The sequence below is a fragment of the Penaeus japonicus genome, unplaced genomic scaffold (genome assembly GCF_977035675.1).
Source record: "Penaeus japonicus unplaced genomic scaffold, GWHDUDI00000001_assembly GWHDUDI00000013, whole genome shotgun sequence".
Taxonomy (NCBI): Eukaryota; Metazoa; Arthropoda; class Malacostraca; order Decapoda; family Penaeidae; genus Penaeus; species Penaeus japonicus.
In genome coordinates, this window is record NW_028234415.1 from 45,466,992 (window position 1) to 45,484,491 (window position 17,500).

Consider the following 17,500-nt stretch of genomic DNA (forward strand, 5'->3'; position numbering starts at 1 on the left):
ATGAGTGATGCTGGAGGTCACGGAGGGTCGTCACACTCTGAGGTCACAACGTCTGCTGTGCTGCTGTCAAACACATTTGGGAAATTCAGGTGAGTGAGGCATCATGACGTTCTTGTGGAAATTATCAACTTCTGTTTAGATATATTAGTAGGTGCTTTTAGAAGATGATATTGATATCTTTGTGCTTTTTGTTTTATGCTTTTTTTTTTTTAAGAGTTCTTGTCTTTTAGTTTTCAGGGGCTGGTGGAATTATTTATTTATTTATTTATTTATTTATTTTTTGCTTTCAGTGCTTATGAGTTTTGATCAAAAAGATTATTTTGTAATAGTCCTCTGTTTTGAGTGTTTATAAATGCTCTTTTTTTCTTTCTTTCTATTTTTATTTCTTGTATGAAAAAAAAAAAAATATATATATATTGCCTTATTTACCATTTATACATACAGATATTTCAATGCCTTAACCCATTCACGCCGGGGCAGTTCCGGCTTTGCGCGGTCGCAATACCGGGGTTCTCGAACGCATAAGCCTAACGCCTCGAGATTCTCGGGCGCACAAGCCGCAAGCCTCGTCGGCGCCGCTCCGATCTACCCGCGCCGGCGGCTTCCCCTCATAGCGCGCGCGGGGTCTGTCGCTGCGCGAAAACCACAATTATCACGTCAACGGCCGAAAACGGTTAAATCAGTTGCCATAGTCACTTTTTGTTCTACTCCTGATGATTGTTCTGTGCCTGTTCATCATTAGCAAATAATTTTGTAGTAGGCATTGTCTCTAACATATAAGAGCAAAACAAAAAATTTCTGGTGTGTAGATCAGGCTTTGAAATATCAAGGACCAACATTTACCTTCATGAAACTTGAAGAATTTGACCTCATTGTGGCTGGTGGGAAAATCAAGGCAGGGGCATTGGGGTCTGAGGTAAAGGAGTATATATGATGATATGCATTAAGTTTTGTGTAACTTTAATGTGGAACACATAATTTTAATTCCATGATGAGTTTGATGGAAGTGAAAAGTAACGTTTTTTTCTCATATGCTGTTCGTCTTGAGAGAAGATAATTTTGAGAATTTTTTTTTTTAGCATTTGGATCATCTTCTTCTTCCTCTTCCTCTTCCTCTTCCTCTTCCTCTTCCTCTTCCTCTTTTTCTTCTTCTTCTTCTTCCAAATAGGCTATTTTGTGATGGCATGTAATATTCCAGCCCCAGCAAGACACGCGAGGTGAAGCAGGTGGACCTTGCCTCAACGCTTGCACTCCTGACAGGTGTCCCCATCCCGGACGGAAACATCGGCAGGCCCCTGACTGAGGTCTTCTCTCACATGGGGTTTGAAAGAAGGATGCTCTTACACCACAATGCAGCCAAGCAGCTCCTGGCCATTGCAAAAGGGTCTAGCCTATATGCTGGCCATGGTAAGGAGGAGGATGATGTTTTAGGTGCACATGGTCCTTTGTGGCCTTGATATCCATGCCTCAAGAATATATTCAGGTGCATGTGTTCTAAAAAAAAAAAAAAAAGCTTTGCCTCTTCATAGGACACTTGCAGGCTGCCATTTTGTTATTTTTAAGAATAGTCTTTAGCTAATGCAGTTGTCTGAATGTGATAAAATATTTATCATGAAAAAAACTTTAACATCTAAAATTCATAACATCTAAAATTCATCATTATCATTAGCCTTTCCTCACTTTTGGATCTGCAGTGAAACAAATTTTTGGTGCAGCTAAACAATTAGATTATATGGATAGACATCTTATTAATGATGCAGATGCACACTGTGTGGCTTGACTCTCAGTATAGTCTACAATCTACATGTATAAGTGGTGCCACTGCTGTATGTTACATATAGTGGCTAGTTTTGAATGTTTTTACTCCATTGACAATTTCATAGCTTGGCCAGATATATATCTACTATGTTTATATACAAATAAATAGATAGATAAATATATATTTATACATATATATATACATATATATATTTATATATGTATATATGTATATATATATATATATATATATATATATATATATATATATATATATATATATATATATATATATACATATATATATATATATATATATATATATATATATATATATATATATATATATATATATAGATATAGATATATAGATATGTATATATATACACACACACATATATGGCCGGGCCGCCCTGAGCATATAGCCCGGGCGAAGCGACGTCTTCGCATATCTGTCTGAACTGAACTGAACACATATATATAAATATATACATATAATCACTTGCATCGCTGGTGCCCACTAAGTACCTTGGCCTCTCCTAGCTATACTGACCCAATGTTAACCACATTGGTGCCCTCTGTTTATAAGGTTTATAACTATTGCCCTTATATTCCAGGGGCATGGTGTCTATAATGCCTTTTAGAGCATATAGAGCTTATCCCCACTGTAGTTCCAACACTGCTCTCTGTGGCTTCATGGTATGTGAAGCTCCCCTGACCTACCATTCTATCAGTATTAATGGTGTGATAACCCTATGACGACAGTGCGTCACACCCTTGTGACACAGCTAAATTCCCGATGCCGGGGCGTCATGCTAGTGTGACGTTTCCAATGCAATATTGCAATGGCCTGGCGTAGGGGTTTTCACGTAGCGCGTGCCCCGTCGGGAAAGGGTTAATGGTCATTTTAGGTCAGGATTACCATGATTACTACACTTATTGAACCACCCATTTGTGTCGGGTGACATGATGACATGTCATGTGAATATTTTGTTCCCGCTGGTTGGCGTCCTATCACGGCATGAACTCTCCCTCAAAATACATGTTTTACATCATTGGGTATGTACATAATCATAGGAGGTCCATTTGTATTGACACATTTTTATTCACTTGTGAAAATAATGTAATCAAATACAAAAATCTCTGATTATCACCCCGTTGAAGTGGGTGGGTGATAAACACTCGTAGAGGTGCAGAGAGGTCTCGCGCTCAGTCACTGCTCGAGCTTGTTATCTAGCCGGCAGAAGTGGCATTACACAAATATGAGCCCCAGCGTGAATGGGTTGAGTCTGTCTGGTGACATAAATTTACTGGATGATATAGTTACAACCTGGATGTGCAGTTTTTACTGCACATACATCTGCAGCTTTCTTGCTGTACACATATTACAATGTTTTGCAGGGCCCTTATACTGTGCTGCATGGCATGTGATTCTTTGAAAAAGTGCAGCTTGAAAATCATGGTGCATATTTTCTCAGTCACAGGGTCATGTTTTTTTTAGGCATGTTCATATCTTTCCTTGTATGGGTTTTGCTCTTGGTTTAGGGTTATTTCTTTTGAGTTTCCCAGGTGTTTTTTAAAACTGGTTTGATTGCGTAGGTAATAAAGATCAGAATGCTAAACATATACCAGTAAGCTGACGAGTTATGTCCTTCAAGTTCATATAGCATCATCTTCCCGTGGACCATAGCCATAAAGTATATTTGATGGAGTGCTGAAACTCTGTTGATAATACAAGCATATTAAAAAATTGGATAAAGTGAAAGTGACTTCACAATAGAATAAAAACAATTAAGGTTCCAAACAAATTCCATATTGGTCTGAATGTGTCCCAGTTTTTTTTTTCTATTTTTGAACACTACAGGCTTTTTAATGCAACATGCTCTAATTCCATTTTATTTTTCAAAGGAATTTAGAAATCTACTCATTGCACATTGTGAGCCAAACAACTCTCCCATAAACATCCTATTTATCAAATTCTGATCAATTGTTCTAGTAATAGTACCCTTTCCTTGCAGAAAACGCCGAACTGATCTTCGAGGAAGCCACGCGATTGCACAAACAAGTCCTGCAGAACGTTATCCTCGAGGCAGAACGAGTGTGCCGGTTTTACCAGGAGTGCCAGGAAATGGTGTCGGATGCCCTCTCCTCCAAACTCCAGAGCTACGACCTCACCACCATCTTTGCCTCAACTTTTGCGGTCATTCTGGTGAGTTATCATGCGTTTGCTGTTCGTGGGACATACTAAGAACTTTAAACTTTCACAAACCTTTTTATCTAACAACACAATGTCAGCATTTTCCACATCACAAAAGTAAAGGCTCAATTGTAATTGGCTGTAAGAATTATCATCATTATTATTATTAATGTCATTATAATTATTATTAGTAGTTGTAGTTTTAGTATTAGTATTATTATTAGTATTATTGACATCATTATTATCAACCCGTTGCTGACGGGGCACTGAATGAGCTAACTGGCACACCAGGACAGGCGATTTCTGTTGCTGCCAGCATGGGTAAAGATTAGAGGGACTGGGAAATGCTTTCTCTGCCTTCTGAGCTACATACTCTTGCCTAACAAATATTTTCCCTTAAATCTATCTAAGATAAGGGTTTGGGCTGACTTTGGCAAGCTGTAGCTCTGAAACTAGCGCTGTTACAGTCATAATACTTTATGATTGTGAGCACACTTCAATTGTGAGCAGTTGACACCTGTCTTTTAGGCCTAATCAGAGACGTCATGTATGTCATGACACCTGTCTCCCCAGTAGGTTGATATTATTATTGATATTACCATTATCATTATATTTTTATTATCATTGTAAACTATTAACCCATTGGATACAGCTAATCCATTTTCAATTTTTGACCACTAAGTGGATGCCAGTGAAACCTGTGCCAACAAACCAGGGGTTTTATATCCGAGGGAGTAAGTGCCTATCTTGCTCTGTTTTTTGGTGTTGGTCAGTTTTTGTGTTTTACTATATCATTAAGTGTACATGTGCCATCTGACAGGCCTTCTTAATATTGTCATTGACAGAAGTTGTAGTTTAGAGTTCATGTCAGTTCATTATGCTCTTTGCACTCAGTCTGACAGAAGTATTACAGATTTATTGGCAAACAAAAAGCAAGTTTATTTTTAATATATTTTGACCACCCCAAACAAAAAAAAAAACATGGAAAGATAGAGAAGAAAAGGAGAAACATGGAAAGATAGAGAAGAGAAAGAGAAATATGGAAAGATAGAGAAGAAAAGGGGAAACATGGAAAGATAGAGAAGATAAGGAGAAACATGGGAATATAGAGAAGAGAAGGAGAAACATGGAAAGATAGAGGAAGAGAAGGAGAACAAAGGAAAGCTAGAAAAGAGATGGAGAAACATGGGAAGATAGAGAGGAAAAGGAGAAACATAGAAAGATAGAGAGGAGATGATGACCTGTGCTTATGGCTGCAATTACCACAGAATATCCTGTTCTGGTTCACCTTCCACTTCTCATTCTGCATCCACACCCCGCACAACCGGTAATTTAGAGCCAGGGTCATTAGGGGTCAGCAGGGTCAGAGGGGGTCAGCATCTTGCCATGTGTTATTGCTCTCTAAAGGTAGTGCTTAGTAGAGACAGTGGTTGAGTGCCACTCAAACTCAAGGCTCACTCTCCTGCTGGTGCCAGGAGAGACTGGTGTCATCTAGGTTTGGCATTTTAGAGTAAACCTGTACAACGGTAATTGTAGTAATTATGATAATGATTTCCATCATCTGTTGTTGTTGTTGTTGTTGTTGTTGTTGTTGTTGTTGTTTCTGTTTCTGTTGTTTCTGTTTCTGTTGCTGAGATTGTCATCATGATCATTATTATATTATTATTATTGTTATTATTATTATTATAATAATAATAATAATAATTATTATTATTATTATTATTATTATAATAATAATTATTATTATTGTTATGATTATGATTATGATTATGATTATTATTATTATTATTATTATTATTATTATTATTATTATTATTATTATTATTATAATAATAATAATAATAATAATAATAATAATAATAATAATAATAATAATAATAATTATTATTATTATTATTATTATTATTATTATTATTATTATTATTATTATTATTATTATTATTATTATTATTATTATTATTATTATTATTATTATAATAATAATTATTATTATTGTTATCATCATCATTATTATTATTATTATTATTATTATTATTATTATTATTATTATTTTTATTGTTATTATTATTATTATTATTATTATTATTATTATTATTATTGTTATTGTTATTATTGTTATGATTATTATCTTTATTTTCATTATTGTTGATATTATCATTTTTACTATAGTTATTATTATCATTATCATTATCATTATCATTATCATTATCATTATTTTTATTATTATTATTATTATTATTATTATTATTATTATTATTATTAATATTATTATTATTATTACTATTATTATTATTGTTATTGTTATTGTTATTCTGATTATAATTATAATTATGATTATAATTATAGCTATAGTCATAGTCATAGTCATAGTCATAGTCATAGTGCATATTATTATTATTATTAGCATTACCATTACCGTTAGTTTTAGCAATAGCATTAATATTTATATTAACCTGTTGTGGACAGGTGGTATGACATACATGCCAAATAAGTTTTTTGCCCGTTGACTGGTGGCATGACGTGAGTGCCAATAGTTGTCTCGGCATATGTGTTGTTAGAGTAGATTAGATCACTCTAAACTAGGATTAATAACTATGTAATGAATGATAATGTCAGTTGCAGTTATGGTTACTATGATTTCCATAATATTCACTAAAATAGGTTTAATGTAAATCCCAAACCTAGATGGCACCACTCCTTTCTCACATCAGTAGGAAAGAAAGCCTTGAAGGGTGCTGATCCGCAGTCTCCACTAAGCACAGTCTTTAGAGAACAATGGCACATTACAGGACGTGACCTCCGGCTCTAAAGTGCAGGCAATGCAGGATGTGCAGGCAGAATGAAAAGAGGAAGGTGACCCTGACCAACTATAATTTGCCCCTGTGCCAGAAAGGCTGCTTTGTGCTATGGCACTCGCAGCCATAAGCACAGGTCACCTTCCTCTTCCCATCTCTTCATTTATTTCCATTAGGGGGAGGGGGTCATTTCTTCTGTATTTGTTGATGAAAGGACTTGTCTATAAAAGAGAAAATAAGGATGCTTTTTGTCCTCTTATGATACTAATACTTCTTATTATACTGAGTGTAAAAAACATAATCTGAGAGAAACCCTATGATGAATTTTTAATCTAGTGCAACATTGATAAAGCCTTTCATCTCACAAGATAGTAAAACACAAAAAAATTATGTACACCAATATGGCTCCAATATCATAACAAATGAGTGAAAAAGTGCAAAAAGTTCCTTGCTCTGAAATAAAACCCATCTGGGATGCCTCGCAGGTGGCACTAGTGCTCATCCTGGGGACCAGTGAGGTAAAAATATATCCTTCTGCAATGTGGTGCTATCATTATGTTATGATGATTTTTTTTTTTAATGATATTTGTTATTATGATTATTATTGTTGATGGCATTTCATTATTATCACTATTATTGTTATTATTACTATTGGTATTAATATTATTATTATTATTATTATTATTATTTTTATTTTTAATATTATTATTAACCCTCTCTGGACGGGTGGTACACTACAGTACCACTCATTCAAGGCCCGTTTGCTGGATGACGCCATACGGCATCGTTTATTTAACTGATTTAGGCCTATGTGTTCAAGAGCCCCGGCATTGTAACATGCAGGGCTGGAATGCCCCCGTCGTGACTGGGTTAATATTATTATTAATATTAATATTAATATCATTATCACTTTTTTGTGATTTTTTAAGTTTTAAGCCACTGTGATCTGAGACATTGGGAAGGTTGATTGTTTGTGTTATGATGACAGAAATGATATTGATACCTATAATAATTATGATGATGATAAGGATAATGATGATAATAATAATAATAGTAATAATGGGAATGATGATCATGATAATGATAATGATGATAATAATAAAAGGTCTTATTACAGGATAACTAAATGCCACAGTTGATATTGGAAATCACTGTCAGTTTATTACTGTTAGAATTTGCTCTTACCATTGTTGAGGAGAATAATGCTTATTGATAACATTGGCATAAGATGTTTATTTGTGCCTAAATGCTGGGCCGCATGTAAAAGTTACATGAGATTCGAACGTGGGAGCATTTCTGCTTATGTCTATGGTTATGCTGACTTATTTGCGATACTGTCAAGTTCTTTTTGTAGCATGATTCCAGTCACTGGCATATCATCATTATTATCATCTTTTATGATTAATATTTCAAACTTTTTTCAGAGAATCCATTGATTTATCTCTACTCCATCACTATTGCTATACTTTCTTTCAGACCTTCATTGTCTGTCTGTGGAGGCTGCTCACGTACCCTCCCGACGTCAGAGAGGTTGGATGGGTGAACGTGTGCTGGTGCATGGGAGGGACTTTCCTGGCCTGGCTCCTGTGCTGCGCGACTGTTCCCGGCTCCTGTGTGTGCCACCTCCTGCAGCCGACTGCCTGGCTGCTGGGGTTGACCTTTGTGTATGTGCTGGTGACGGCCGGCCAGGTGTTCTTGGCAGGGAACAGCAGGAGGCAAAAGGTGTGTGTGGAGGGGGAGAAGAGGATGGTGGGATGAGGTGACGTTTTGGTATTGTTTTACTTTTCTACTGTGGTCATTGGCCCGGGATACATGAGTCAGGAAATGCGCTCCATGTCCCAGGATGCTGCCAAGTCCTGAAGGTACAGTTAGCATTGGTTGGAGGCAGTGGGAATGTTGGGAGGAAAGGAGTGAGTATGCCTGCCCTTGCCAGGTCTCAGTTGGTATGTCCCAAGCATAGCGAGCATACTTCTGGACTCGCAGGAATATATTGAGACTTATCATATGGAATGTAAATTTTCTTGCTTCTTGAACAATAGATGTAGTTTTGAATAATTTGATATGATGTATGATTATCTTTCTTTCTCTTAATGTTGACCCATTTTTTAGTACTGGTATATATTGTAGTTCAAAAGGGGAAAATCCACCAGATGATTTGTAAAAGAGATTAAGACATTTTTTGTCAAAGTACATATAGTTAGATAATGTTTTGCCTCTCTCTAAGCTAATTTACAAGTTTCGAAAAAAAAACGAATGAAGTCTTCTCTGAGAGAGAAAAAATAAGGAACTGAAGAAGGAAAATATAGAATTTTTTGTGACAGTTTTAAAGAGATAATAACTAGTAAGAGGAAAGTGCTAGGAATCATATAGTAACATTGTCCGACTAATAGATATATGCGCAGTGTATGGTTGCAGTTATTTATGGCTTTTTTTTTATCTAATAATAGCCTTTTAACCCATTCATGCCGGTTGACGTGATAGCACGTATTGTAGTTTTCGCGTCAGACGCTCTGGATGAGCTATGAGGGGAAGCCATGCGCTCGGGTAGAGCCAGCGGGCAACCCAGGCTCGCGGCTTGTGCGCCCGAGAATCTCGAAGCGTTAGGCTTATGCGTTCGAGAACCCTGGTATTGCGACTGCGCAAAGCCGGAACAGCCCCGGCATGAATGGGTTAAAGAGCATATGTATAGCATGATTGGTACAATAAAGATAGCTATATATTCCTTGCTATAATTTTAGACATTACAAATGTTCCCTTTTCCTGCTCTGCAGCGAGCGAGTGTCATAAAGCCCTTGCACCAGTTCCTCCTTGTGGGCACAGGATTCCACACACTGAGCCTCCTGGGGACAAGTCTTGTGGAGGAGGAGCACCAGACTGTCTACTTCCTTGTGAACAGCCTCCACGTGGGCTTTGTCATCTGCCTCATCGTCCAGATCAAACGCAAGGTGCTCATGGGGCCTCACTCTGGCTCGGGAAGGCACGGCTCAGACAACTTTGATGCGGGGAAGTACAAGGTAGACGAGGATGAGCTGGATGAGGATGTGGCGGAGTTACCCACGCGCTTTGCCGCTAGAAGTTCTGAGGGACTCACGTGGATGCAAACCCTGCGAAGGACTCCGGTCAAGCTCTTGCTTCTCTCTGTAGTGAGCCTGTCCCTTAGTCGCCTCATGAGGTCGTGGAACTCCACTGGGGACAAGTGGAAACATTTGGAAGACCTGGGCGATGGGATACGTGCAGCCGGGGGATACGTCCTTCTAGCGGTGGTTTTGGCTGGCCTGGTCGTGGCACTGTTCATGTTCTCGCAGAACTGCCTGCCGCTCGTGATGGTCGGTTGTGCGTGCATTTTTGGCCGCCACTTCCCGCTCAGTTCCTCTGGGGGTGTCCTGGAAGCCCAGTTTGCTCACTTCGTCATCTTCATCCTGTTCGTGTACGGGCTCCTCAAGGCAAAGCTCATTGACTTCAAGACCCCCAACTCCAGGTCCAAGAGCAACCTGGATGCATTTGAGCCTGAGGAGGAGAAGATGACCGTCCTGCTCAGGTACAGTGTGACGGCTCTGAGCCTGCTGTGTCTACTCCTCCAGAGAGCAGACAACATAGGACTTTTGGCTCTGGTCATGTTGCAGAACCACATCATGTCATCAGTCCTGTGCAAGCTTACAGGAACCGGCTTGATCTCCTCTGGTGTGGCTGCCTTGGCCGTGAACTGGCTTGCGTTTGCTCATTTCTTTTACCAGGTAAGTGGTCTTAAGTGTTGCTTCTGCATGCTTCTTTTTTATCTTATTTTATTTTGGTAATGTAATGTAATGTATATATAGTTATATATTTATATAGTTATATATTCATATATTTATATATTTATACATTAATATTCATATATTAATATTTATATACTAATATTCATATATTAATATTTATATATTAATATTTGTATTTATATTTATATTTATATTTATATTTGTATTTGTATTTGTATTTGTATTTGTATTTATATTTATATTTATATTTATATTTATATTTATATTTATATTTATATTTATATTTATATTTATATTTATATTTATATTTATATTTATATTTATATTTATATTTATATTTATATTTATATTTTTTATTTATATTTATATTTATATATATATTTATATCTATTATCTATATCTATATCTATATCTATAAAATTTATATCTATATCTATCTATATCTATAAAATTTATATCTATATCTATATCTATAAAATTATATCTATATCTATAAATTATATCTATCTATATATCTATCTATCTATCTATATCTATAGTCTATACATATATATATATATATATATATATATATATATATATATATATATATATATATATATATATATATATATACTTATATCTATATATATATATATATATATATATATATATATATATATATATATATATATATATATATATATATATATATATATATCTATATATATATATTTATAGGTATATTTATAGGTATATTTGTTGGCATATGTATGTATATATATTTATATGTTTATATGAATATATATGTATATGTGTAAATGTATTTGTATATGTATTTTACATATTATATGTATGATGTATGTGTTTTTAAGTTCATAAAGTGTAAATTCATACAATATTTATGTTTGATAGGTATTCATAAAGTTAAAATGAAAATCTTTCCAAACAGGGTAATAGCAATAGCCTGGCCACTGTGGACATCAGTGCTGGCTTTGTGGGCGTCACCAGCTATCGACCTTTCGTTCACGGGGCCCTCATTGCGACCCAGACCTTTGGAGGGACTTTCCTCACCTACCTCACCTACCTCATGAACATCATCTCGAGGGACGCTCAGAAGGAGAGGTACGTGTGGGACGGACAGGTCCTTGGTGAGGGACTCTGAAGGCTCGGCTTTTCTAGAGGGATTTTTTCCTTGTTCTTTTAGATGCTGTCCCGATCTTCCTTCCTGTCGTGCTCTCAACTTTTACGAACAGTCAGTCTGACATCAAGAATAAACCCCATCAAGTGATTTGAGTTAAATATGCTTTTATATTATATATAGGGCAAAATGGTACGAATGAAAATTGATCATTTTTTGCAGAATTATGTGATTGAGATGAAGGGACATGTTAAAATAATAATTACAAGCCTTACTTTTGACATTATTTGTTGTCATTCATAACATTTTAAGCTTGAGTGACATTAATGGAAGAGAATTTGATCTTAAAACAAAACCAATCGTTTCAGATGGCAGTATCCCCTGTATGTGTGGTGGACTGTGCGACTGGCCACCATGAGTCTGTACCTGGTTAATGTCACCTTCCAACGGTATCACCTCTTCATATGGTCGGTGTTCACGCCCAAACTCCTGTATGAAGGGGCGCACTTGCTCGTACTCTGTGTTCTCACTCTGTTTATGTGGAGCGTTGAGAAGATCTGTACAGTACTGGAAGTGAGTTATAGGTTTGAGTGAGGAAGTCCGAGGTGGAAGTGAAGGGTGGATGAAGTTCTATAAAGTTTATTGTGAAAATGTTATTTTGAGTGGGTTCGAATGAAATATGGAAGATTCACTCTTTACTAAGAGAAAATTTTGATTGCTCTAGTCCCATTGGAGTATTGAGAATTGTCTATTGTAGGATGTACGGGAAAAGAATATTTGTTGCACTGTTTACGAATGATGAGAAATATTTCTTGATTGGTAAAGAAAACAAGAAAGAATGGTTGTGACTTTCTGTACATGCTTTTTAAATATTTTTATTGTCTAGTCCTGTACAAAGAAGTTTATGCAGAAAAGTAAGATGTATATAATGTAATAAATCCCTTTTAATGTTACTGTTCTTTGATGGCATACAGTGCTATTGTTAACTTTTATTAGGAAATTTAATGAACCAGTTTTCCTTTGGCACATTTGTAATCCTAGCATTCTCACAAAGCTATTTAAATACTATTCAGATGTGATGGAATGCGATGGACTAGATTGACGAAATTGTTGATTTTTTTTTTCTTGTATGAAAGTAATTGTCACAAATAGCTGTTGTTAGAGTTCATTTTAGTATCCAGTTGATACTTGGTTACTTACTTACTTACTTAGTTACTTGGTGTAAGTTCTAGCATGAGCCCCACTCATGGCTCATGCTTCGGCCATCTTGGGGGATCGCTCACCTTTTGTCAGGTGTAAGAAACTGAACTTAATGATGGATAAAATTTGATTCAGTTCTCAATATTTCTTTGTCACTCATTGGTAGTTTGTTTGGTACTGAATTTAGCCACTCATCTAATTTTCTTTGAAACACTTCCACAGGGCATGATATATGGAACCTAAACAGGTTCCATATATCGAACAGCACACTTTGAAACAGCTTTGGCCCATTGAGTGAGAAATTTTGATTTTGATTTTTTTGTCAGCGATGTTTGAGCGCATATCCCAGTTCGTTAGCATGTTATTCCCTTTTTTGGGGAATGTCTTACTTTGATTCCCTTCTATCTCTCTTGGATTCGGTGCTAAATTTTCAATGAACTTCCATATTTGGCCTTGTGCATATCTTAATTGATGAAAATCTACCTAAATATGATACTGTGTCCTCTATTAGACCTTAGAAATGATTAGTATGCCCATATCACATAATTCATTTGTATATCCGCGCTGAGCTACCATGCATAATGAAAATGTTACTTTTTTGGGGCTCTTCTATAATCAACCTCCACCCGGCATGAGTCTCATTCCATTCACTTCCCTAAACTAGTATTCTATTTCCAAAAAAGGTGTTACTAGAAGGGTCAAGATTGGTTAACTGCAGAATCATGTCGATGGCGCTTTGCTGTTTTCCCGCGTCACTTCTAGTGATACTCTTCAATGTGAATCTTCTCCACTTCCCCATTTTCAATTATAAAGGAAGTGGAAAAGGAGAAACGCAAGTTAATTTCCATTTCTGAAAAGACAAAGTTTATAGGATAAAAAGGAAACTTTTTCTGATTAGATATGATTAGAATGAATCAGAGGCTTAGTCCTGAGTTTGCACCCCCCCCCCACCCCACCCCCACCCCTATCAAATGGGCTTGGGAACCTATGGGAATTTTTTTCCTTTCTCTTCTTATCTTTTGGTTTGGTTTCTTTTCTGCACATTGTATCATGTGGATGTTTGCTCCCTATGAGGTGGATGAAGGGGTAAGGGTATTCTTCATTCTGATTTTAATTTGACTCATCTGACGAAAAATGATAAATACCCCCTCCTCCCATCCGGTCTATAGTGGGTGTGCTCATGTGCAAATGCCGAGGCAGTACATATGATACAAATTTAAGTTTGATTTTTCTGCCTCAGTATTTATAGTGTGTTTGTAATCCCTGTGGAGTGTTCACCAGATACCAAAAAGGATGAATATCGTTTTCAACTGCTATTCACCCTTTAAGGAAAAATATTTTAGTAGAATATGAAGTATCGTGTTATTTGTGCATTGCATTAACAAGAAATACAAGATAAGATTAGATAAGATGAGTCAACACTCATAGCTGATAGAGGCCGGGCCGCCTTGTGCATATAGCCCGGGTGAAGCAACGTCTTCGCAAATCTTTCTGAACTGAACTGAAGAAATACAATTAGACAAACTGAATGGTGTGCAGAAGCCACAGACATCAGTAAATGCAATGTGTGGGATAGGTCCCCCAGTCTCCTAGTCACAATGCTTGGTGCTTTTCTTGCAAAATTAGGGACAGTTCAGCTGGCAACACTGGAATGAGATGGACTGAAAGTCTGCTGAGTTCATCCCCGTCAACAAATGATCACACACCGGGGAGGCTACAAATGAAGTGTTTTTCTTAATTTCACTTATTTTAAAATGAATTCAGTGCAAAACAAAGAGTTTTTTTTATGAATATGTTAGTTATATAATGTTGTTATATAGTCTTAAATGATTTGGTTTTGGATTTTTTTATTTTATTAAGTTTGTATTTGCTTGAGTTTAGCTTGAAAAATGACAAGATCCATTGTGAATACTTCCTTGCTTAGTTATGCATTTGATTTTCTTTTTACATGAATTCTGTGTTCTTCAGTCTCGGCTGTTGGAGAACATTGACTCTCCTTAGATTTGAGACGAGAAATAATTATGGTGTTGAGATTTGTCCATTTTATTTTGAATTTGTACTTTTTAAAAATGTTTTTATAAGGCTTTACTGGTCAGTATTATGAATGTTAATGTGATTTAGCACATTTGATTCTGTGCAGACCTTGATTTACAGTTAGGCAGTTGTCATGTATAAAATGTTTGTTATAGTAGTTAATCTACTATAGAACCTACCCTTTATGTCTCATATGAGCTGTTTTCAGTACCTAAGATATGTTAAAGAGAAAGATAAGAATGAAGATACTTAATTTTAAATCCTGATTTAGTAGTTGAAAATAGTTCCTGCTGTGTTTTTTTATTGCTGTGACCTTATTTATAGGATGAATTATGACTTCTTATTCAGTTTATGAAATCCTTTTGTAAACTTTTTTTTGTCATTTTCAAATATGGGCAGCTTGTAATCAGGCAAGAATTTTGTCTGTAAAGTAGTCAACAAACATTGAAATGTAATGTTAAAGTCATTGACTTCATTTAATTAATTCAGTAAAATCTGTATGTTGTATTTTATGATGATGATAATTAATATTATTAATTTATTATTTATTTTTTAATCACATGTGGTAATTGTTCAATCTATTTTGTGATGCTTAGAATAGGAATTTTAGACAGGCAACATATGTAGAGCACATAGAAGTTTAACATTTCTAATCATATTGGCTGTGCACTTTCTGTATTATTCCTACATCTTTTATAACAAAGAATTGACCACAAAATAGGCAATATATTGTGGTATAGAAAGTCTTTAAAGTAGGTGATCCATTTCCAAAGTCTCTTGTTATAGTTATAGCAGAATGTGTAAGGTCAGTAGTTAAACAAAGTTTGTCACAAAAAAAAAGTATGTTTAGAAAGGAATAATTCCACACTACAAGATCCCTAGATGACATTCTTAAAATCACTTTCTTGGAAATCAGTGTTGCAAATCTTGCTCTGTGGGGTTATTCAAGCGCTTCTGTACCTTTTTATACGTCGTTGGATAAGACAGATTTGTCTCTTTACTTATAGGAACAGTGGGAAACAGGATTATTGGGTCATATAGAGATTTCTTCATGGAAGAAACAGCTTCATCATTCTTTAGGAAAATGGCATTGTTATTCATGATTTAAATTATTTTCATAAACATCTTTTTTTTTTTATAAAGCCAAGAGATCTTGGGTAATGCCTAATTTTGTGAAATTGTTAAAAATTGGTGCATTACTGCTTGTCAGTTTAGTTCAAATTTTGTACAGAAGAAAAACAGGTTTTCTGAAAATCTTCAGCTGTTTCACTTAACATCACAGTATGTTTTTGTAGATTTCTTTTTTTTATAAAAAAAAAAGCACTTTGCATAAATGGCAATTTTTTTCTTCATCCTACCAGTTGGTAAAGCAAAGAGGATCACTTATTTTGTAACAGAGTTTATTTTTGCCAACATACTAAATGAATGGCAAAATACTTATTGCATCAATTGATGTTTTATCGCCCCATCAGCTCAGAATATAAGGTTACAGAAACGGAATAGCTTGTGCAAAATGATATGTTTATTTCACATTCCACAGAAGTTATATTTACAGTTTTACAGTGTTACAATATGAAAATGGCCTACACTAAGGTTTATACGTGGATGCTGTAGTCGTTAGCTGTGCGTGGGCCGAATGTCCGCCTGAAATGGAGGGAATGGAAGGTCAGTTGTGGTATTAGGAAAGGTGGACATACATTATTAAGTAAATAATGAAATATATAATAAATATATTTATATTTTATTTATATACTTATATATATATATATATATATATATATATATATATATATATATATATATATATATATATATATATATATATATATTATGTATATTTTTATCCCTTTGACAGTGGTGGCTATTGTGAATGTGTGTCAAATTTTGCCATTTTTCCAAATTCTTATATAGAATCCTTTATTAAAAGCAGTGTACTGCAAGAACTTCCTTCATTTTTCTTCATAAGAAAAAGGAGTCCCGGATTTGGAAATTTGTTCAAAAACAAATACAAATACATTTATAATTGTTTTTGTTATCATGTGTCAACATTTGTGTGTGATTTGGTAAACTAATCTAATAGGGAAAGTAATGCATTTAATTTGTAGAGTATTTGTGAGTGAGAGATTTAAAAGATAAATAATATTATAAATGTATATGAAGAAATAAATCAATAGATATCAGAAAAAGACAATGAAATAATTTAAAAATGAAAGCAACTTATAGATTTACAAATATTTTGTACTGGGAATTGCTGAATTAGTTTTAATGAATTGATATCATTGTTGTTAGTTTCTGTACCCATATGTGTGCATTTTGTTCAGCTTAGAGAAATGTGCAATAAAACAATGCATAGCACAATGCAATGATTTCTGTGTTTGTATGTATATGTAAATATGTTTTATATTTTTATTTATGCATAATTAAGCTGTCCAGCAATAAATTCCATTTTCCTTTGGTTAGTCCTATTTGCCTTTTTGAAACTGAGGAGAGGATGGATGTAAAACCTTTGAAATAAAAATGAAGATATAACAGTACATATATATTCCCTTTCTCTCTTCTCTCTTTTCCTTTATGAAAACCGGTTAGTGACACGGTTGTCTGTCGTGTGGATTAACATGCTGTGTGTGAATTGGGGCAGCTT

At 35.1% G+C, this 17,500-nt stretch overlaps 2 protein-coding genes across 2 annotated transcripts in view; one reads left to right on the forward strand and one right to left on the reverse strand.

Moving 5' to 3' along the window:
- Window positions 1-17,388, forward strand: part of LOC122266817 (GPI ethanolamine phosphate transferase 2, catalytic subunit) — a 25,168-nt gene extending 7,780 nt beyond the window's left edge. Inside the window, exons 6-12 of the mRNA XM_043036697.2 lie at window positions 1-89; window positions 1,199-1,407; window positions 3,777-3,967; window positions 8,227-8,472; window positions 9,522-10,484; window positions 11,437-11,609; window positions 11,994-17,388. The exon at window positions 1-89 is cut by the window's left edge and continues 39 nt beyond it. Of these exons, the coding sequence (XP_042892631.2) occupies window positions 1-89; window positions 1,199-1,407; window positions 3,777-3,967; window positions 8,227-8,472; window positions 9,522-10,484; window positions 11,437-11,609; window positions 11,994-12,219 (2,097 nt within the window). The 3' untranslated portion in view covers window positions 12,220-17,388. The remainder of the gene's footprint in view (window positions 90-1,198; window positions 1,408-3,776; window positions 3,968-8,226; window positions 8,473-9,521; window positions 10,485-11,436; window positions 11,610-11,993) is intronic.
- LOC122257846 (cell adhesion molecule Dscam2) overlaps window positions 16,280-17,500 on the reverse strand; it is a gene marked incomplete in the record, with an annotated part of 309,226 nt that continues 308,005 nt past the window's right edge. Inside the window, 1 exon segment of the mRNA XM_086543640.1 lies at window positions 16,280-16,503. Coding sequence (XP_086399766.1) covers window positions 16,455-16,503 — 49 coding nt within the window.